This window comes from Neophocaena asiaeorientalis, unplaced genomic scaffold (genome assembly GCF_003031525.2).
Source record: "Neophocaena asiaeorientalis asiaeorientalis breed wild unplaced genomic scaffold, Neophocaena_asiaeorientalis_V1.1 scaffold119, whole genome shotgun sequence".
In the NCBI taxonomy this organism is placed as follows: domain Eukaryota; kingdom Metazoa; phylum Chordata; class Mammalia; order Artiodactyla; family Phocoenidae; genus Neophocaena; species Neophocaena asiaeorientalis.
Genome location: NW_020175821.1, coordinates 4,009,158 through 4,033,697, shown reverse-complemented (window position 1 = coordinate 4,033,697; position 24,540 = coordinate 4,009,158). Strand labels below are relative to the sequence as shown.

Sequence of the window (24,540 nt, the reverse complement as noted above, 5' to 3'; positions counted from 1 at the left end):
TCTGTTTGAGCTGCTGTTACAGAATACCACAGACTGGGTGGCTTATAAACAACAGACATGTATTTCTGACAGTTCTGAAGGCTTGGAAGTCCAAGATCGAGGCTCAGGCTGATTCTGTATCTAGTGAAGGCCTGCTTCCTAGTTCCTAAATGGCCATCTTCTGGCTCCGTCCTCACATAATAAAAGGACAAAGAAGCTCTCTGGGTCTCTTTTATAAGGGCACTTAACACATTTATGAGGGCTCCATCCCCATGACCAAATTACTCCCAAAGGCCTCCCCTCCAAACACAATCACACTGGGGATTAAATTCCAACGTATGAATTTGGTAAGCACACATTCTGTCTATGGAATATAGTGACCTGAAAAACACTCAAATTGTATTTCATTTTTAAACAGAAATCTTTTTTTTAAAAAAAGGACATTTTAAATAATGTACAACTATGGTCTTTGAAATCATTGGCTAGGCACAAAAAAGAAAAACAGAAAGAAAAAGTGTGTAAACCAGACTTCATCAATATTTTTTAATTTTACTTATCCAAAGCCACCACTAAGAAAATAGAAAAGCCACAGACAGAGAGAAAAATATAGCACACAAATCTGACACAGGACTCGTAACCAGTATATACAAGGAGCTCACACAGTTCACTAAGTTCACACAGTTCACTTAGTTCACTAAGAATCAATAATATTTAAAAATCCAGTTCTAAAATGACTTGAACAGATATTTTATAAAAGAAGATAACATAAGTGATAAATAAGCACATGAAAAAGTCCTCAACATCATTAAGTCATCAGGGAAATGCAAATTAAAATCCCAATGAGGTATCACTAGCCACTAGAATGACCCACATGAAAATGTTTGTTCAAACTAAACGTTGGAGAAGTATAGAAAAAGCAAACTCTCACACGTTGTTGGTGTCAGTATACAATGGCAAAACCACTTTGGAAAACTGTTTGACAGTTTCTCAAAAAGTTAAATGTTGTTCATGCAGCTCAATATCAAAAACAACAAACAACCCAATCCAAAAACAGGCAGAAGACCTAAACAGACATTTCTCCAAAGAAGATATACAGATGGCCAAGAAGCACATGAAAGGATGCTCAACATCACTAATCATTAGAGAAATGCAAATCAAAACTACAATGAGCTATCACCTCACACCAGTCAGAATGGCCATCATCAAAAAATCTACAGACAATAAATGCTGGAGAGGGTGTGGAGAAAAGGGAGCCCTCTTGCACTGTTGGTGGGAACGTAAATTGATACAGCCACTATAGAGAACAGTTTGGAAGTTCTTTAAAAATCTAAAACTAGAACTACCATACGACCCAGTGATCCCACAACTGGGCATATACCCGGAGAAAACCATAACTCAAAAAGAGTCATGTACCACAATGTTCATTGCAGCTCTATTTACAATAGCCAGGACATGGAAGCATCCTAAGTGTCCACTGACAGATGAATGGATAAAGAAGATGTGGCACATACATGCAATAGAATATTACTCAGCCATAAAAAGGAAACGAAATTGAGTTATTTGTAGTGAGGTGGATGGACCTAGAGTCTGTCAAACAGAGTGAAGTAAGTCAGAAAGAGAAAAACAAATACCATATGCTAACACATATATATGGAATCTAAAAAGAAAAAATGGTTCTGGAGAACCTAGGGGCAGGACAGGAATAAAGATGCAGACATAGAGAATGGACTTGAGGACACGGGGAGTGGGAAGGGTAAGCTGGGACAAAGTAAGGGAGTGGCATGGCCATATATACACTACCAAATGTAAATTAGATAGCTAGTGGGAAGCAGCCGCATAGCACAGGGAGATCAGCTCCATGCTTTGTGACCACCTAGCGGGTGGGCAAAGGAGGGTGGGAGGAGACGCAAGAGGGAGGGGATATGGGGATATATGCATACAGAGAGCTGATTCACTTTGTTATACAGCAGAAACTAACATAACATTGTAAAGCAATTATACTCCAATAAAGATGCTAAAAAAAAAAAAAAAAAAAAACAGCCAAAGCCTTCATGTTCCTGGGTGTCAATGTTTCCTATTTATTTCATTTTCTTAGTCTTAATAAAAAGAAATAAAAATGAAAAAAAGAAAAGTTAAACGCTTGTCTATCCTATGACTCAGAAGTTCCACTCCTGTGAATCTATCCAAGAGAAATGAAAATGTATGACTCAAACTTTGTATACAAATGTTCAGAACAGCTTCATGCACAGAGCCAAATGCCCACCGAGACAAGAATGAGAAACTGTCATGAACATCTGATGCAAGCTGGGACAATTACTCTTTCTCCTTGACCTCTGTCTGTGGTTAGGTTTAGTCAATGAGAGGGAAGGAGTGTTAGGAGATTGGAGTGCAGGAAGAAGAAGAGTTTGGGGTATCTTCCCTTTCCCCTCACTGCTTTGGCATTATGGTTTGGGCAGCAATGTATCCCTGAGGTGCCCATTAAGGGGAGTTTTCTTAGATTCAACTGAATATTCATTTTTAGAGGCAAACAGAGGCCACACTTGGAGCCAGTCTTCTCAGAACAATGTAAGACAGGAAACACAGCAGAGCAGTGTCAGGTATCCCTCTTCAATAGGAGTTTTTGCTGCAGTCCATGTCATAACTGTATAGGTACAAGGGGCCAAGGAAGCTACCCTGGAAGATTATTCTACCACAGCTCTAGTTCTCCCTAAGCTCCAAAACACTTTTTCTTCTCCCTACCCACTGTTGCTAGTCCTAAGTGTCCCAACATCTCTTACTGGCTCCTTTATATCTGTAAATAGTTCCTTCATCTCATTATCTTCAAAATCCAAGTTGGGTGTTTTTTCTGTTCCTTGCCCAGAACTCTAACTGGTATACTGTGTATGTATGTGTATATGTGTACGCACCTGTAGAGAAACAGACCGGAAGGAAATTTAACCTAATGGTAAAAACCTTGATGATTTTATCTTATTTTTCTTAGATGTTTTTGTATTTCCTGAATTTCTACAGTAAACATGTAATGATTTCATAAGCATAAAAAGTCATTCCTTATTTTTAAGAAAACAAAAAATTATTCTACCAAGGCTATTTTCATTCTGCTCTGACAATGTGACTCTGTACCCAAAAGATACTGGCCTAAAGGTGAGATTTTAGCCCCAGTTTTGCTGGTATAAGCAGCTGGGTATTTTTGAGCAAGTCACTTTTTCTTTCTGGGTCTCAATTTCTTCTAAGAAAGTTTCTTTCAACTCTGAAAGCTTATGAGTCTGCAATTCTCCACAATTAAATCCAAGGATATATAACATCTTTCCTCAGTCTCAGTCTCTGATAGCATAACCATATAGTACAAATATTTGAAGGATAGCATGTGATGAAAACAGAGGCCAAGAGGGAGCAAGAAAAGGCAATCACTGGTTCTGGCAAAGGTTGCTCACTGGTACATTCAAGAAGCTCTGTGGGGCCAGGAGAGGTTCTATTGTCACATCAAAGTGCCAATCAGTACCATCTGTTTTCCTGATCATCAGAAGAAGCTTGATTTCCTCTGGTAGAAAGTTTTGAGCAGATTCTCTGACCATCCATATTGTTTATATATTTCTGAGTCATACAGAAATGCTTTTATTCAGTTAAAGTAAAATTCAGTTCAGTAAAAGCTCTCCATGATATGCACAGAATATCTAAGGAGCGACAAGAAGAGAATAGACCCTGAGGTCAAGAGGTATTTGTTGATTTGACTAATTGATTGCCAAGGGATTCTAAGTTCATCCTTAAAAAAATATCGGTGGTGTTGACTGAGCCAACAGGTGTCTTTGAAGCTAAGTAAACTCATTTCTAAAAGCCAAATACAGAGGAAATTACTCATGCCTCCATAAGTTATCTGATATGAAAATAAGGCATGAGTTAAGGGCCAGAAAAACACAAACCTGCCTAAATAAAGCCAGCGTGCCCTGTGTTTTCAAGCTAATGGTATACTTTTCCATAGGCTACTGCTATTTCCTGGTATCAGATGGATCATTTGCCTGGCAGTACTAAAAGTAAAGAAAAAAATCTTTCAGCCAGATTGTTTTTATCATTTTGAAATACTTCCATGAAATAAAAGAAACCTTGACTACACAGGAGGTTTAACACAGAAAAACCAAGAAATATAAACAAAAACTGCAAAGGAATCTGTAAAACATAGGTGGCAAGAAGAATTCCCCAGATTTAGTTGGGAACGTTTGCCAGGTTAGCATCAGAGGCAAGGACATCTGAAGTAACTTCCTGTCTATTCCTCAGTTCAGAAATCCATGCTCTTGTGGCCTACTTCTATAGTTTTTTGAAATGAACAGATGGTCAATAAGATTTCTGTGCTTGTGACTAGCATATATAAAAGATTCCTCAGTTCCTGCCCTTGACCAGCATAGTAAGTAATGTGAGGTCAAGTGAACAGCATGGCCGTTACTGGAACTCTACAAATCCCTGAACTCAGTAGTAAAACATCTTTCAAGATTACATGTCTAACCATGTTTTATATTTCCTCAAGTTTAGCTAACGTTGAAACGAGAGACCAAAACACAGTTAATTGTTGGTCGGTATTCTCTTGGCAAGAAAAGAGATAAATACACCTACAATTTTCCTCAAATGTTTGTTCATTTTTGTTGGTCTTACCAAATCGTATACAACTAAATCAATATTTTAAGAACAAGAAAATACATCAAGTGAGAAGGACTTTTATAGTCAATTAAACTAGTTGACTTAACAAAGAAATGCCTCATGACAATAAGGGCCATTTCTGAAGACTCTCTCCCAACCAGGAAAACAACATCTCATGATGAACTGGAATTCTAGATTTAGTAAGACTGATTGCATGAGATGAATAAATTACACTTCTTCATGAAAGCCAAACTGAATAGAATTTATTATTGAATCCAGTTGCTAAGGATTTACGAAGCTGAGTGCTTACATAACTCCTATATCTTGGATATTTCTGGCGAAAGCTGGAATCTAACACGGCTGCAAATAAGAAATACTGTAACTAAATTATAGAACGTCACTCAATTTTATGGTGGGATTTACAATATGTGGAAAGAACTACCTGATTTGTTGGAGGGTTAGGGGATGGATACAGAGAGGTATGCACAGTTAAACCACAGATCCTAAGAAAAAAATTGCTTCAATTAGTTCTCTTTCGCTAAGATGAAATGAAAATAAAAAGCAGATGTAAAAGTGCAACCACATGACATTACTCACATTACAGCAATAGCAGTAACATGCCATTCTTCCTTCTGAATGTGACCACATGCTTTGTTTTACGCTAAAGAAATCAGATATATAAAAGCCAAATGCTGCTTTTAAAACATCACTATGAAGTTAAGAGCGAGGGCACCTCATGAGAACATTGTAATCAGCAAGCTCCTAAGGAAAAGATTTCTTACCTGCCGCTTTCACAACCAATGCTTCCTTAATCTGAGTCACCTCTCTGGAGTCCCTCAAATTATTCTGACTCAGGTACGTTTATCATCCCAGGCTTACCATGCCTACTAGTTTATCATCTTAGAGTTGCCATAGTCAGGTAAGTCAGAAAGCCTGAATGTTTCGACTTGTTTGGGAAACTAGTTTCTTGACCAAAATTTTAAAACTTCCAAAGGAATTTTAAAAATATCACTCCTTCATTATATAACCTTTCCTTTCTCTGTGCTCCCCCAGCATATGTTTTCTGTACTTCTCATAAAATCAGTTCCCATATTGTGGTACTTCGGGTTTCCTTGTATGGTCGGTCATGGCACAACCTGGTCTATGTTTACATCCTATCCTCCAGGATCCTATGAGCTGCTTTCAGGTCAGAGGTGAAGCCACATATTAATCTGGATACTCAACATCAACCACCACACCATCTCTTGTGAAATAAGCAGGAATTCAAAGACACTTTGATGACCTGTGCAGGGGCTGGGCAAGTTACATAAATGCGTGAAGTAGGCCCATGTATTGTAGGCAATGCAGTATGGCGTGAAGGATGGCATATAGCAAGCTGGAGAATTTGTGCTCCACAGAAAGCAGCAGTTCCTACTTAGCTCAGTCCCGTAGTTTGCCAAGCAAGGCTTCAAGCCTAATTTGCCAGATGTTCTAACTTTTCAAGAGAAACTAGAAATTTGGATTTTTATATAAGTTCACCCAATTTTTAAATGTTTGCTAAAAAAAAAATTGTAAACCCTAAGTGGTCTAAAGGAACCCTACCTGTGAACCCAGTTTGCCCTGCAGACCACCAGTTTTCAACCTCATGCTGTGTGATGGCAGCCTTCTCAGGGCCTTCTCAGGGCCTTCTCAGGACCCCCTCTGCCTCACTCACTGTTTCTCTTCCTCCTCCTATCTCGCACTTGTAGAAATGAACTTTCTTGATATCCCTTCTGGATGTGCTTTCTCTCTCTCTGAACCAGCACAGCACTTTGCTCATAGCCTTCTACTGTTCTTATCTATAACGTCTTGTGCTACAGTTGTCTATGTGCATTCTGTGTCTCTCATAATGAAATAAGTTCCTTAAGTCACTTATTATAATAACGTCTTGGGTTGAGTTTTGAGTCAGATACCATGCTAAGTACTCTACACATATTAACTCATCTACACTTTAAAAGAACACTAAAGAATAATATTATCATTACTGTTTTACAGATGTGGCAACTGGGGTTTAGAGTGCTTCTAATTAATGCCCAAGTCCTCAGAGCCAATAAGTGGAAGGGTCAGAACCTGAAGTGAGGTTGTCTGACTCCACAGTTCTATATGTGCCTGACTCGTCGTTATTTATTTTTTAAACATCTTTATTGGAGAATAATTGTTTTACAATGGTGTGTTAGTTTCTGCTTTATAACAGAAACTATACGTATACGTATATCCCCATATACGTATAAGCTATACGTATACGTATATCCCCATATCTCCTCACTCTTGCGGCTCCCTCCGACCTTCCCTATCCCACCCCTCTAGGTGGTCACAAAGCACCAAGCTGATCTCCCTGTGCTATGCGGCTGCTTCCCACTACCTATCTATTTTACAATTGGTACTGTATATATGGCCATGTCACTCTCTCACTTTGTCCCAGCTTACCCTTCCCATTCCCCGTGCCCTCAAGCCCATTCTCTACATCTGCATCTTTATTCCTGTCCTGCCCCTAGGTTCTTCAAAACCTTCTTCTTTTTTCTTAGATTCCATACATATGTGTTAGCATACAGTATTTGTTTTTCTCTTTCTGACTTACTTCACTCTGTATGACAGACTCTAGGTCCATCCACCTCACTACAAATAACTCAATTTTGTTTCTTTTTATGGCTGAGTAATATTCCATTGCATATATGTGCCACATCTTCTTTATCCATTCATCTGTTGATGGACACTTAGGTTGCTACCATGTCCTGGCTATTATAAATAGAGCTGCAATGAACATTGTGGTACATGACTCTGTTTGAATTATGGTTTTCTCCAGGTATATGCCCTGTAGTGGGATTGCTGGGTCGTACGGTAATTCTAATTTTAGTTTTCTAAGGAACCTCCATACTGTTCTCCATAGTGGCTGTATCAATTTATATTACCACCAACAGTGCAGGAGGGTTCCCTTTTCTCCACACCCTCTCCAGCATTTATTGTTTGTAGATTTTTAGATGATGGTCATTCTCACTCGTGTGAGGTGATACCTCATTGTAGTTTTGATTTGCATTTCTCTAATGATTAGTGATGTTGAGCATCCTTTCATGTGTTTGTTGGCAATCTGTATATCTTCTTTGGAGAAATGTCTATTTAGGTCTTCTGCCCGTTTTTGGATTGGGTTGTTTGCTTTTTTGATATTGAGCTGCATAAGCTGCTTGTAAATTTTGGAGATTAATCCTTTGTCAGTTGCTTCATTTGCAAATATTTTCTCCCATTCTGAGGGTTGTCTTATTGCCCTGTTTATGGTTTCCTTTGCTGTGCAAAAGATTTTAAGTTTCATTAGGTTTCATTTGTTTATTTTTGTTTTTATTTCCATTTCTCTAGGAGGTGGGTCAAAAAGGATCTTCCTGTGATTTATGTCATAGAGTGTTCTGCCTATGTTTTCCTCTAAGAGTTTGATAGTGTCTAGTCTTACGTTTAGGTCCGTCATCCATTTCGAGGTTATTTTTGTGTATGCGGTTAGGGAGTGTTCTAATTTCATTCTTTTAGATGTAGCTGTCCAATTTTCCCAGCACCACTTACTGAAGAGGCTGTCTTTTCTCCATTGTATACTCTTGCCTCCTTTATCAAAGATAAGGTGACCATATGTGCGTGGATTTATCTCTGGGCTTTCTATCCTGTTCCATTGATCTATATTTCTGTTTTTGTGCCAGTACCATGCTGTCTTGATTACTGTAGCTTTGTAGTATAGTCTGAAGTCCAGGCGCTTGATTCCTCCAGCTCCGCTTTTCTTTCTCAAGATTGCTTTGGCTAATCGGGATGTTTTGTGTTTCCATACAACTTGTGAAAATTTTTGTTCTAGTTCTGTGAAAAATGCCATTGCTAGTTTGATAGGGATTGCACTGAATCTATAGATTACTTTGGGTAGTCATTTTCACAATGTTGATTCTTCCAATCCAAGAGCATTGTATATCTCTCCATCAGTTTGTATCATCTTTAATTTCTTTCATCAGTGTATTATAGTTTTCTGCATACAGGTCTTTTGTCTTCTTAGGTAGGTTTATTCCTTGGCATTTTATTCTTTTTGTTGAAGTGGTAAATGGGAGTGTTTCCTTAATCTCTCTTTCAAATATTTCATCATTAGTGTATAGGAATGCAAGAGATTTCTGTGCATTAATTTTGTATCCTGCTACTTTACCAAATTCATTGATTAGCTCTAGTAGTTTTCTGGTAGCATCTTTACAATTCTCTATGTATATCATGTTGTCTGCAAATAGTGACAGTTTTACTTCTTCTTTTCCAATTTGGATTGCTTTTATTTATTTTCCTTCTCTGATTGCTGTGGCTAAAACTTCCAAAGCTATGTTGAATAATAGTGGCAAGAGTGGGCAACATTGTCTTGTTCCTGATCTTAGAGGAAATGGTTTCAGTTTTTCACCATTGAGTATGATGCTTGCTGTGAGTCTGTCATATATGGCCTATATTATGTTGAGGTAGGTTCCCTCTATGCCTACTTTCTGGGGAGTTTTTATCATAAATGGGTGTTGAATTTTGTCAAAAGCCTTTTCTGTATCTATTGAGATGATCATATGGTTTTTCTCCTTCAATTTGTTAATATGGTGTATCACACTGATTGATTTGTGTATATTTAAGAATCCTTGCATTCCTGGGATAAATCCCACTTGATCATGGTGTATGATCCTTTTAATGTGCTGTTGGATTCTGTTTGCTAGTATTGTGTTGAGGATTTTTGCATCTATGTTCATCAGTGATATTGGCCTGTAGTTTTCTTTCTTTGTGACATCCTTGTCTGGTTTTGGTGTCAGAGTGATGGTGGACTCATAGAATGAGTTTGGGAGTGTTCCTCCCTCTGCTACATTTTGGAAGAGTTTGAGAAAGATAGGTGTTAGCTCTTCTCTAAATGTTTGATAGAATTTGCCTGTGAAGCCACTGACTCGTGTTTAAATGACCTACAATTCCCTGCATGCAATGAGTACTTGATTAATATTTGTGGAATTGATTGCTGAAAAACAGAAATTTATATTTCATTTAAAAGACATTCTTTCTAAGGGAGCATGGAGAAAAGCTACTGGTGAATTAATGGTTTGCAGAAAGGTTAAAAATAAAAATAACATGACTATGCATTATGAATATTTGTGGTTCAGCAATAGACTGGAGGCCATTTGTCACCTGAATAGATATGCAGGGTTTATCCGAGATACTTTCAGTGTATTATTCAAAAAGCATTCCAATCCAAAAATAATATCGGGGGATAGCTTCAAGATAGCGGAGGAGTAAGACGTGGAGATCACCTTCCTCCCCAAAAGTACACCAAAAATACATCTACATGTGGAACAGCTCCTACAGAACACCTACTGAATGCTGGCAGAAGACCTCAGACTTGCCAAAAGGCAAGAAACTCCCCAGGTACCTGGGTAGGGCAAAAGAAAAAAGAATAAACAGAGACAAAAGAACAGGGATGGGACCTGCACCTCTGGGAAGGAGCTGTTAAGGAGGAAAAGTTTTCACACACTAGGAAGCTCCTTCACTGGCAGAGACGGGGGTGTGGCAGGGGGGAAGCCTCGGAGCCATGGAAGAGAGCACAGCAACAGGGGTGCAGAGGGTGAAGTGGAGAGATTCCCACACAAAGGATCACTGCTGACCAGCACTCACCAGCCTGAGAGGCTTGTCTGCTCACCTGCTGGGGCGGATGGGGGCTGGGAGCTGAGGGTTGGGCTTCGGAGGTCAGACCCCAGGGAGAGGACTGGGGTTGGCTGCATGAACACAGCCTGAAGGGGGCTAGTGCACAACAGCTAGCCGGGAGGGAGTCCAGGAAAATGTCTGGAACTGCCTAAGAGGCAAGAGACCATTGTTTCAGGGTGCATGAGGAGAGGGGATTCAGAGCACCACCTAAACAAGCTCAAGAGACCAGCATGAGCCGTGGCTATCAGCGAGGACACCAGAGACGGGCATGAGACGCTAAGGCTGCTGCTGCAGCCACCAAGAAGCCTGTGTGCAAGCACAGGTCACTATGCACACCTCCCGCTCCGGGGAGCCTGTGCAGCCTGCCACTGTCAGAGTCCCGTGATCCAGGGACAACTTCCCCAGGAGAACACACGGTATAGCCCCCTAATCAGCTGCTACTTTAACCCTGTCCTGTCTGGGCAGGGTACAGATGACCTCAGGCGAACTACAGGCCCCTCAGGCAGGGCCAAATCCAAAGCTGAATCCCAGGAGCTGGGCAAACAAAGAAGAGAAAGGGAAATCTCTCCCAGCAGCCCCGGGAGCAGCGGATTAAATCTCCACAATCAAATTGATGTAGCCTGCTTCTGTGGAATACCTGAAGAGACAACAAATCATCCCAAAACTGAGGCGGTGGACTTTGGGGCAACTGTAGACTTGGGGTTGGCTTTTTGCATCTAATTTGTTTCTGGTTTTATGTTTATCTTAGTTTAGTATTTACAGCTAACTATCACTGGTACATTAGTTTATTGATTCGGCTGCTCTCTTTCTTTTTTTTAAAATATATATATACTTTTCATTTTTCTCCTTTTGTGAGTGTGTATCTGTATGCTTCTTTTTGTGATTTTGTCTGTATACCTTTGCCTTTACCATTTGTCGTAGGGTTCTGTCTGTCCATTTTGTTTGTTTGTTTGTTTGTTTTACTATAGTTTTTAGCGCTTGTAATCATTGGTGGATTTGTTTATTGGTTTGGTTGCTCTCTCTTCCTTTTTTTAAAATTACTTTCTAATTTATAATAATTTTTATTTTTTTATTTTAATAACTTCATTTTATTTTTTTCTCTTTCTTTCTTTCTTTCATTCTTTTTCTCCCTTTTCTTCTGAGCCGTGTGGAGGACAGTCTCTTGGCGCTCCAGCCGGGTGTCAGGCCTGAGCCTCTGAGGTGGAGGAGCCAAGTTCAGGACACTGGTCCACCAGAGACCTCCCAGCTCCACATAATATCAAACAGTGAAAGCTTTTTCAGAGATCTCAATCTCAAGGATAAGACCCAGCTCCACTCAACGACCAGCAAGCTACAGTGCTGGAGGCCCTATGTCAAACAACTACCAAGACAGGAACACAACCCCACCTATTAGCAGAGAGGCTGCCTAAAATCCTACTAAGTTCACAGACACCTCAAAACACACCACCAGACACGTTCCTGCCCACCAGAAAAACAAGATCCAGCCTCATCTACCAGAACACAGGCACAAGTATCCTCCACCAGGAAGCCTACACAACCCACTGAACCAACCTTACCCACTGGGCACAGACACCAAAAACAACGGGAACTACAAACCTGCAGCCCGCGAAAAGGAGACCCCAAACACAGTAAGTTAAGCAAAATGAGAAGACAGAGAAGACAGAGAAATACACAGCAGATGATGGACAAGGGTACCAACCCACTAGACCAAACAGATGAAGAGGAAATAGGCAGTCTACCTGAAAAAGAATTCAGAGTAATGATAGTAAACATGATCCAAAATCTTGGAAATAGAATGGAAAAAAAAACAAGAAATGTTTACCAAGGATCTCGAAGAACTGAAGAGCAAACAAACAATGATGAACAACACAATAAATGAAATTAAAAATTCTCTAGAAGGGATCAATAGCAGAAAAACTGAGGCAGAAGAACGGATAAGTGACCTGGAAGATAAAATAGTGGAAATAACTACCACAGAGCAGAATAAAGAAAAAAGAATGAAAAAAATTGAGGACAGTGTTCTAGACCTCTGGGACAACATTAAACGCACCGATATTCGAATTATAGGGGTGCCAGAAGAAGAAGAGAAAAAGAAAGGGACTGAGAAAATATGTGAAGAGATTACAGTTGAAAACTTCCCTACTATGGGAAAGGAAATAGTCAATCAAGTCCAGGAAGCACAGGCCATCCCATACAGGATAAATCCAAGGAGAAACACGCCAAGACACATATTAATCAAACAATCAAAAAATTAAATACAAAGAAAAAATATTAAAAGCAGCAAGGGAAAAACAACATGTAACACACAATGGAATCCCCATAAGGTTAACAGCTGATCTTGCAGCAGAAACTCTACAACCAGAAGGGAATGGCAGGACATATTTAAAGTGACGAAAGAGAAAAACCTACAGCCAAGATTACTCTATCCAGCAAAGATCTCATTCAGATTTGACAAAGAAATTAAAACCTTTACAGACAAGCAAAAGCTAAGAGAATTCAGCAGCACCAAACCAGCTTTACAACAAATGCTAAAGGAACTTCTCTAGGTAGGAAACACAAGAGAAGGAAAAGACCTACAATAATAAACCCAAAACAATTAAGAAAATGGTAACAGGAACATACATATCAATAATTACCTTAAATGTAAATGGATTAAATGCTCCAACCAATAGACATAGACAGGCTGAATGGATACAAAAACAAGACCCGTATATATGCTCTTTACAAGAGACCTACTTCAGACCTAGGGACACATACAGACTGAAAGTGAGGGGATGGAAAAAGATATTCCATGCAAATGGAAATCAAAACAAAGCTGGAGTAGCAATTCTCATATCAGACAAAACGGACGTTAAAACGAAGACCATTACAAGAGACAAAGAAGGACACTACATAATGATCAAGGGATCAATCCAAGAAAAAGATATAAGAATTGTAAATATTTATGCACCCAACATAGGAGCACCTCAATACATAAGGCAAATACTAACAGCCATAAAAGGGGAAATCGACAGTAACACAATCATGGTAGAGGATTTTAACACCTCACTTTCACCAATGGACAGATCATCCAAAATGAAAATAAAAAAGGAAACAAAAGCTTTAAATGATACATTAAACAAGATGGACTTAATTGATATTTATAGAACATTCCATCCAAAAACAACAGAATACACTTTCTTCTCAAGTGCTCATGAAACATTCTCCAGGATAGATCATATATTGGGTCACAAGTCAAGCCTTGGTAAATTTAAGAAAATTGAAATCATATCAAGTACCTTTTCCAACCACAACGCTATGAGACTAGATATCAATTACAGGAAAAAATCTGTAACAAATACAAACACATTGAGGATAAACAATACACTACTTAATAACCAAGAGATCACTGCAGAAATCAAAGAGGAAAGCAAAAGATACCTAGGGGCTTCCCTGGTGGCGCAGTGGTTGAGAGTCCGCCTGCCAATGCAGGGGACACAGGTTCGTGCCCCGGTCAGGGAAGATCCCACGTGCCACACAGCGGCTACGCCCGTGAGCCATGGCCACTGAGCCTGCGTGTCCAGAGCCTGTGCTCTGCAACGGGAGCGGCCACAACAGTGAGAGGCCCGTGTACAGCAAAAAAAAAAAAGATACCTAGAAACAAATGACAATGAAAACACGACGACCCAAAACCTATGGGATGCAGCAAAAGCAGTTCTAAGAGGGAAGTTTATAGCAATACAATCCTACCTCAAGAAACAAGAAACATCTCAAATAAACAACCTAACCTTACACCTAAAGCAATGAGAGAAAGAAGAACAAAAATACCCCAAAGTTAGCAGAAAGAAAGAAATCATAAAGATCAGATCAGAAATAAATGAAAAAGAAATGAAAGAAACGATAGCAACAAGCAATAAAAGTAAAAGCTGGCTCTTTGAGAAGATAAACAAAATTGTTAACCATTAGCCAGACTCATCAAGAGAAAAAGGGAGAAGACTCAAATCAACAGAATTAGAAATGAAAAAGGGAAGGTAACAACTGACACTGCAGAATTACAAAGGATCATGAGAGATCACTACAAGCAACCATATGCCAATAAAATGGACAACCTGGAAGAAATGGACAAATTCTTAGAAATGCATAACCTTCCAAGACTGAACCAGAAAGAAACAGAAACTATGAACAGACCAATCACAAGCACTGAAATTGAAACTGTGATTAAAAATCTTCCAACAAACAAAAGCCCAGGACCAGATGGCTTCACAGGCGAATTCTATCAAACATTTAGAGAAGAGCTAACACCTATCCTTCTCAAACTCTTCCAAAATACAGCAGAGGGAGGAACACTCCCAAACTCATTCTACAAGGCCACCATCACCCTGATACCAAAACTAGACAAAGAGGTCACAAATAAAGAAAACTACAGAACAATACCACTGATGAACATAGATGCAAAAATCCTCAACAAAATACTAGCAAACAGAATTCCAACAGCACATTAAAAGGATCATACACCACGATCAAGTGGGATTTATCCCAGGAATGCAAGGATTCTTCAATATATGCAAATCAATCAATGTGATACACCATATTAACAAATTGAAGGAGAAAAACCATATGATCATCTCAATAGATGCAGAGAAAGCTTTTGACAAAATTCAACACCCATTTATGATAAAAACCCTGCAGAAAGTAGGCACAAAGGGAATTTTCCTCAACATAATAAAGGCCATATATGACAGACCCACAGCCAACATCGTCCTCAATGGTGAAAAACTGAAAGCACTTCCACTAACATCAGGAACAAGACAAGGTTGCCCACTCTCACCACTCTTATTCAACATAGTTTTGGAAGTTTTAGCCACAGCAATCAGAGAAGAAAAGGAAATAAAAGGAATCCAAATCGGAAAAGAAGAAGTAAAGCTGTCACTGTTTGCAGATGACATGATACTATACATAGAGAATCCTAAAGATGCTACCAGAAAACTACTAGAGCTAATCAATGAATTTGGTAAAGTAGCAGGATACAAAATTAATGCACAGAAATCTCTTGCATTCCTACACAATAATGATGAAAAATCTGAAAGTGATTTTTCAGATCACTTTTGAAATCATTTCTTGCAATAGTTTCAAAAATCTGAAATCATTGCATAGGACACGGGAAGGGGGAAGGGTAAGCTGGGATGAAGTGAGAGAGTGGCATGGACATATATACACTACCAAATGTAAAACAGATAGCTAGTGGGAAACAGCCACATAGCACAGCGAGATCAGCTCGGTGCTTTGTGTCCACCTAGGGAGGCTGGGAGGGAGATGCAAGAGGGAGGAGATATAGGAATATATGTTTATGTATAGCTCATTCACTTTGTTATACAGCAGAAACTAACACACCATTTTAAAGCAATTATACTCCAATAAAGATGTTAAAAAAAAAATAATATCCGTAAAATAATTTGCCATGTTTTCATTTTTGGCTTGAAAATTCAATATGCAATCCTGGTTTTAGTTAGAAATGAGGAAATGCCAACAGGAAATTGAATGAAACCTCAAAATACACTCTTTTTTGCATACAAGAAGCACTAATTATTTCTTTTCAACAACTATGATGTTACTTTTCTGTTTCTGCAGCCAGTGAGAGTCCCAAAATGCAGTTTTCTCTTTTCTCTAAATATACTGTTTCACACAAAAATATATAATATCAGTATGTAACAACTAAGTAATGTACTGGTTTTCCCTCTGATTATTTTTTAAATATTTTATTTAAACCATAAATGTGAACTCTGAAAATGTGACGGAGATGACAATGACCACAGTCATTCTTTATCTGAAGTCCTAATGGTTAAACAAATCTCTAAATTCTCAGTCTCTCTTTCGGGAATAACATTTGATGGTCACAAAAGAGACGTTTTCTATCTTTAGGACCATTATCCAGCTTTGAGATCTCAGCAACCCTTGATATCTAACAACAGTAACAACAACAACAGAAATCAGCTGTAACACAAAAAGAACAAAGAATATCCCTGAACCATTGTACTCCCCCATCCTGGCTTCCTCCTTTTGGGAAATGGCACCCAGTAACATAAATAAACTAGCAGCATACCTGTTGATGTGTCAAAGTCCTGCGGTATATTTGGGTAGGGACAGAGATTCCGATTCTCTGTCTTCCAAGAAGTCTGATCTCAATCCAGAAAACAGTGGCTCCCACTCCCACCATACTGCTGTGTAAAGGGCTCAGAGGCAGCTGTGCCTGGCCCTTAGGAACATAATTTAAGGAAGCCGCGATGGCTCCGTAAGGTTCCATCACGACCAAACTTTCTTTGGAACATCTTAACACTGCTCCTTTCCTCTGAAGTAGCTTCAACTGATCCAAACCCAGATCCCTAATCTTCAATTGACAGGTTGGAGAAAAGACTGACTATAAAGCAGAATTATTCCCTATAGGCTACTGATATTATTTAAATCTTCTTAAAAACCAGGAAAATCACATGCATCTAATATTGTACAGAAAATGATTTGGTGATATGTTTACAAAACTGGTAGAGGGTTAGTGGAATAACAAAAGACCAGCCATTTTCTCTTCAGGCAAAAACTACCACCCAACCCCAAACTAGATCCCACGAAGTACTGAAATATTAGGGGGAGAAAGGAATTTTACTGCTCCAAAGCTGTGGTGACCCTTCCATTTTTCTTCACCCTCTGTTAGCTTTGTAAAAGAATATTTGAGGGAACTATCCAGAAAGGAAACGTACTCATTTCAAAATTCTCACAGGAGAGAAGTTATCAACAGAGTGAGCTTCACTGCTTGCTGGTAAATCAAAGGAGCTAGAAGAATGTGTCAGAGTAAGGGACAGGTGACTGCCACCGCTAACACCTAGAACCAAAGGAACAAAAAGAAGTAAAGCTCTCAAAGGACTAAGGAGTGCTGTATCTATTCTCTTCCCTTCTTCCCTCTCCTCTCTCCCGATCATGATCAAGCATTAGCTTATATCATAAAGATATAACAATATCAAAATAAATATTTCACCTCATCTCAGCAAATTACCAACTGAAAAGAAAATGAATAGAAAGTGGAAACTGGCAAAGAAAAATAGACACTTGTAGAAATCACTATCACTGCAGTTGCAGCCACTGAAAAGGCAACTGGGAAGAAACCTCTTTAGTTAACAAGCAGATTGTCACATTATGTGAACTAGCTTTAGCACACATAAACCTGAACAGCCTATGGGCTCTAGAGTTAAACATACCTCATCATTCTGATGTTCAGATCTTGGAGAAGAGCTGGAAATTGTTGGGTAAATGGCAGAAAGTTCTTGGAGTTTTGTATCAATTTTAGCAAGCTGCTCATGCTGGGTGACTGCAGGTGTGTATCCTTCTCCAGGGACCAGCCAGCCAGACTGATCTCCCTAAAAGGAAACAAGGATCACCAGGTCATTCTTATGCTACATTTTTTTTTCCAAAATATACCTTTCAGACCGCTACATCAGTGCTCCTCACAAAAACAAATAAAAAACAAAACAAATATTAAAAAAACAGAATTAACTTGGGATAGTGCAAGAAAAAAAATTCAATAGTTTAAGGTTTCATCATCTGCCAACTCTGCGTAAAGTATCTGCTTACCTTTTGTGGGCGTTCTACCCTACAGAATAACTCTCTTAGCCTCACAGTCTGGGTCTCATAACATTCTCATTTCTCCACTTTGAAAAAAGTGGTTTGTGACATGCTGAATAAGGAAGAAATCATGTTTACCCTATAACGAACATGTTACTTTCAAAATCTGTCCCTGAAAAGTAACATAGACTCAGTTGTTTGGGTTTCATGATCATAACTGGTCATCTAGGGACTTCCCTGATGGTCCTGTGGCTAAGACTCCACACTCCACATGCGGGGGGCCTGGGTTCGATTTCTGGTCAGGGAGCTAGATCCCGCACGCCGCAACTAAAGATCCTGCATGCTATAACTTAGACCTGATGCAGCCGAATAAATAAATATTTGAAAAAAAAACCTGTTCATCTAACTCGTTATTGAACTAACATTAGTTTCTTAACGGGTTAAAAGCCATTCATAACATTCATTCAAAAACCTCGTACTGAGTGCCTCCTATGGGGAGGCATTACACTGGGCACTGGTGATTCAATATGAATCTCACACGTTCCTGCCCTCAGGAGTTCTCAGTCTCTTGACAGCAAAGATTTTAACAAGGTGTGAAAAGTGCTGGTAAACCCAGGGTTCCATGGAGAACAGGGAGGGTCAACTAACCTCTGTTAACAGGAAGGGGCAAGGAGAAAACGTGTTTGGAGAATGCTTCCTAAAGGAAATCATCTTAGGAGCATCTTAGAGAAACAACACAATTGGCTGTGCACTTTAAAACTGGAGCAGGTGAGGGTGAGACTGGAGGCAGAAAATCCAGTTAAGAAGCAAAAGCCGTAACCTACAAGAAAAGTGATGAGCGCCTGAAGTCAGAATGTTTCCTGGGAATGAAGCACACAGGACCAATTCCAGAGATACTTAGGAAGCAGAGTTTACAGAATCTGGAGACAATTTGATGGAAGAATGAAGGGAGGAGTAAGAATCAAGGATAAAAACCAAATTCCTGATTTTATCAGCTAGTGGGATGGTGGTCATAAGAACCAAACTAGGGAATACCAGAGACATGGTAGGTTTGAGGGGGAAAATGATGATGATGAATTCTGTTTGGGGCCTTCTGATATTCACAGATGTCCCCAGGATATCCACAGATTATGTTAGGTAGTTAAATATGTTTGTCTGAAGTTCAAGATAGAGACCTGGATTGGAAATAAGTACTTTGGACTCACCCATAATTCTATAATGGTTCAAACCCTTACACCATGGGAATGGGTGAGGTCACAAAGGGAAGCATGTAGCACAAGGACAGAAGGATCATGAAGAACACTAAGAATAAATGGGCAGATGGAGGGCAACACACACTTTGGTTTCATGACTCTAATACCAGGGATCAAACCCTAAGTGGTAACCAGAAGAAGTACATGCAAAAACTTACGCAGAAAGACTTACACTGTCTCTTCCTGGCCCCAGCATCCAATCTCCCTTCCTGCTTCAGTGAAACCAAATACTGCATGAGTCTCTCTAGGGAACAGGTACCCACCAGACACTCCTTCTCCCTACCCACTGGCATCAAGAAGACAAGCAAATGACCTAGATTCAGCCAATCAGAAGGGAACACCCTGGACTTTGACTCTTGAGGGAGAGAGAGAGATTCAAAGATGCAGGGAAAGTGGGGAAGTGATTAATGGTGACAGCAGTAGCAGTGAGGATCCAGTGTTGATAGCAGTGAAGGTGGCAGCAGTGATCATTATCGGGGGTGTCTGGTGGCCTCGGTGCAGCCCTGAACCAGACTGATTCTCAGGAGTTTCTAGGCCCATTTTTCTGCCTACCTTGATAACTGCCTGGTTTACAAGCCCAGTCCTCCAAACTTCCCACTGTGCCTGTGAGCTGCTCAAGTCTTCCAATAAATTCGTTTTCTGTTTTTTTAACCAAAATCTGCCTCTGTTTCTTGCAACCTAGAACCCTGACTAAAATGGTTTTTGCCATGTTACTTACAAAAAAGAGTAACTGCAAAAAGCCCAAATGTCTGAAAATAGGGAGAAAGGGAGACTACACTATAGCCATATATGGATATGATACAGTAATAAACATTTTAAATATACTTGCAAGTTGGCATATGAAAGTTATACATAATTATTAAAAAAATACCTAACTACTCACAAATAAGAAACTCTGATTAATTTTTCCTAAATAAAAGTGATATAAATACTGTCTGACCTAAAAGAGAAAAAAAGAATCAGACGAAAAAACAAACAAACTATGGAATCAATGACTAAATATTGGTTAATAAATTTTAAATTCTTGTTTGAATGGAATTCTTTTTTAATGACACTGGAGGTAAAAGAACATGGCAGATTAAATTCAACAGAAATTTAAATGTTTCATGCTTTATGCTGTTACAGAAGGAAGTTATGTGTAACATGTAGTAGATGGTATGTGTGTTTCTGTCTAGACTTGCAATGTGTAGGAGTCTTGTCTCCCTAAGACAGAACCCAGGAAATGCTCTGCACCACCCTGCTTTACAGCTAGGGTTCACACCAGTAATGAGGGTCCTCAATCACACTCACCCATTCAATACTGATTTAGACGTGAGTAATTTAAGATCTGATGCAAAATCCATTTTGTTGGGAAGGGTGACAGTAGAGGCTTCCAGCATTGGGGAGAGCCATTAGTTGCAAGTGTGAGTTCCCTAACTAGGAGGAAATCTTTTAAAAAATTCTACCTATCCTAGAGAAATTTAAGAGAATATTACATCCATACAAACATACCACTGTAAGGAACAACCAGTGGGCATGAGTTCTGTGGAATTCAAACATAACTATCATGTCAGTCATCCTCTTTACATTGGATCTGTCAGAGACGAAGTGGCGGAGCACTCCATAAAGAAATGCGCACACAGACGCTTGAAAGACTATAGCAAATGTGAAGCGTGGCAAGAAGTTTCATACAGTTTGAGAAAACAGTAGATCGGTCCCTTCCTCAAAGTGTTCCTAAATGCTTCCTGCCATATTCACATCTTCCTCCACTACATCTCTATTCCAACATGTACCACCACCTATATGGCTTCATAGAATCTCCATATAAAATGTCTATCTCCCACATCAGGTAATAAGAAAGGACACTTTCTCCTCAGAGGACTTACAGAAAGAACTCTCAGCAAATATTAGTTTAAAAACAATAGTAACTGTAAAAATAACAACAACAATCCCAAAAGAGGGCTGCATAGCTAAGCAGCAGAATAGAGATGTCTGAAACCCAACTAGGGAAACCGTAAAATGAAGTTATATGAGCAAAATGACAAAAAAGATAAAGATTATGAGAAAAATATTTTAAGACCTGGAGGAGAGATCCAGGAGATTCTATACCCATCTATGGTCTGGTACATTGACTGACCTAGTCCCCTTTTCCAATCTCCTCCTTTCTTACCTTCCTCTGCTACAAAAAAAGAGAAAATGAAACACTTGAATCCCCAGTCTCGCTTGCAGAGCTGTATGAAACAAATGACTACGTGCCAGCTTGGCCAGTGAGATGCAGGTGGAAGTCGTGGGGACACCACATCTTCCCAAAGGAAAAGGCAAAACTTCAGAGGAGTCTCTTTTCTCCTTCCCCTTCCCCCTTTCTTTCTGCCTGGAAAATTAACACATTACATACAGATATAGCAGCAATCTTGCACACCTAAAAACAAAACCACACTACAAACATGGGTCAAGAAGATCAAAAGACATTAGCTATTTATACCTGGATTTCTTGTTACTGAAAAAAATAAACTTCTTGCTGAAGTCACTGTTTATAAAGTTTTCTGTTACCTGAAGTCAATCCCATTCCCAACTGATATCCCACTTTATAGGAAGCCCAAAAGGAAAGAAAAAGAGATGATAGAAGGGAAGAAATAAGATAATTTTCTACACAGAAAAAAGACTTGAACCTTCAGATAAAAAGGGCCTACCTACAAGGTACCATGCAGGAACAAAAACGTTTTTAAAGACACACATAAAATACATTCTGGTAAAATCTGTGAACTCAAAAATAAAGAGAAAATCCTAGATGCTTCCAGAAAGAAAGGATTTTGCATCTAGGATTTAGCTACCACCATTTGAAACTATCATTCAAATGAGAGAAAAATAAATTTTTGAATAGGCAAAGACTCAAAAAATTATCTACACACCATCATTATTTCAGGGAAATTTTTTTTTAATTCTAGAAGAATAACTCAGGAAAAACAATTTGTACAAATAAACAATTAGTTGAGCTTAAATACACAGGTAATGATGTGATTTTAAAATTTGGCTACTATTGAGAAAGATTCCTAAAATATAAGAAGCATACTGTTTTTAAAAGGAAAAATGGATCCCACATGCCACGGAGCAACTAAGCCCGTGCACCACAGCTGCTGAGCCTGAGCTCTAGAGCCCACGAGCCACAACTACTGAGCCCACATGCCACAACTACTGAAGCCCATGCGCCTAGAGCCCACGCTCCACAACAAGAGAAGCCACCTCAATGAGAAGCCCGGGCACCGCAACAAAGAGTAGCCCCCACTCACCACAGCTAGAGAAAGTCCGCGCACAGCAACGAAGACCGAACACAGCCATAAATAAATTAATTTATTAATTTATTAAATAAAGGGAAAAACTTCTAACATCCTGGAACTAAAATTCCAGGTGATTTCAATACATTCTGGAGGAGAGGAAAGGGGAGAAGAGGGAAATAAAAGCATACCAAAGATCCTTTCCTGTTAAGATATAAGATTTTAGAGACTAATTAATTACTGAAGGACATCCAGAGAGGAATGCAGCCCCCTGCCAACACTGATCCTAGGCCAGTGAGACCACTTTAGATTTCTCTCCAGAAATAGGGGGAAACTGAGGTGAAGAGAAATAACTTCCCAAGGTGACAGAACTGAGAAATGATGGATCCTGCATTCTAGCCCAGATGACAACAGACTGCCAAAGCCAGCACACACAACTGCTCTCCGCTACCACCTGCAGTGTCTGGAGACTCCATTTCTACAGACCACAGTGTCAGCTGTGAATACATAACCTGGAGGAATATATACCAGTACAACACTGGCCTTTCCTGGAGTGGGAATGATACAGAACTGTTATTTTTTTTCTTTTCATCTGAATTTCTAGCTTCTTTTGACAAACTGGAGGATCCAGGCAGCCCTGGGCGGGATTTCCATGCAGCAGCAGCCACGGACCAGCACACTCTCCCCCACTGGCTACAGATATTGCTGCACATGCTCTGCTTTTTACCCAGAGCAAAAACTACCCTCTGAACCTACACGTCTTAGGCTGGGTTCCCTAGATCTGGAACTTGAGGCAGAGATTCTTGTTTAAGTGACTTAGTGGGGGGATGCTTTCAGGATTAGGGGTGTAAGGGGAGCAGGCAAGGACAAGGGAACAAAGCTAGGCGAGGATATGGTCTCAGCTGAAGACTGGGTGACCCCTGGGGAAGAGGTGGAGGACAAACTGCAGGGCACAGCTAATCTCATCTCAAGGTGAGGGGGTGTGAGGGGAGGCGGGGGCTGCTGTCCTGGGCTGGTCAGCTCCCATTTAGCCCAGGGCAATTCTCCAGGGAAGGAGGCAGCTGTGCACCCTTGGCACAGGGCAGGGGGATGGATTCACACACGTGCCAGGTAAAAGGGATCTGGGCAGGGTGCCAGCAGCATTTACCACATCATCTCTATTAAACATAGGGGAATAAAAACTGGACGACAAGGCTAAGAGCTTCAAGGCGCACAGGAGAATGTATTTCTTTGTAGAAGTAAGAATATTACAGTAGCCAGGTCATGGAAGCAACCTAAATGCCCATCGACAGACGAATGGATAAAGAAGTTGTGGTACATATATACAATGGAATATTACTCAGTCACAAAAAGGAACGAAATTGAGTCATTTGTTGAGACGTGGATGGCCCTAGAGACTGTTATACAGAGTGAAGTAAGTCAGAAAGAGAAAAACAAATATCGTATATTAACGCATGTATGTGGAACCTAGAAAAATGGTACAGATGAACCAGTTTGCAGGGCAGAAATAGAGACACAGATGTAGAGAACAAACGTATGGACACCAAGGGGGGAAAACCGCGGTGGGGTGGGGATGGTGGTGTGCTGAATTGGGCGATTGGGATTGACATGTATACACTGATGTGTATAAAATTGATGACTAATAAGAACCTGCAGTATAAACAAAAAAAAAAACTAATACTAAACTTTCTTTGGGTTATTTGTATGGAAATATGTTAATATAAATGTTTCAGACATTACACGAAATTTCTAAAAATCTTATATGCTCTGATATAATATTATAAGTCATAATTCTAGTTATTACTTTAAAATGTATATCTCAGAAATAACTTTTAAAAATAAATAAATAAATAAAAAGAATACGGCTATAAGTTTAGTATGCAAACAAGTGCAAACGCTGAGCCACTGCACTCCTTATGTGCCTGTCTGGGCCCTACAAATACCTGCATTCGCACCCTGGATTCACGCTTTTCCCCTCCTTAGACTCAGTCTGTGCTCGCCCCAGACTCTTCAGGGAACTAGATGCCCAGCAGTACCTGGGCAGGAGCAGGATGGTGCTCTTCAGGATTACTGAAGACTATGCTAAAATATCATGGAACCAGTTTAGGGATAATAAGAAATGTCCAAAATAAAAGGATCCAGAGAAACACAATTCTATG

The 24,540-nt window shown here is 39.7% G+C and overlaps 1 protein-coding gene across 1 annotated transcript in view; it reads right to left on the bottom strand.

The window, feature by feature from the left end:
* The window catches only part of FSIP1 (fibrous sheath interacting protein 1), a 190,293-nt gene that overhangs the window by 129,091 nt on the left and 36,662 nt on the right, over positions 1-24,540 (bottom strand). Inside the window, exon 8 of the mRNA XM_024732548.1 lies at positions 17,514-17,672. Coding sequence (XP_024588316.1) covers positions 17,514-17,672 — 159 coding nt within the window. The remainder of the gene's footprint in view (positions 1-17,513; positions 17,673-24,540) is intronic.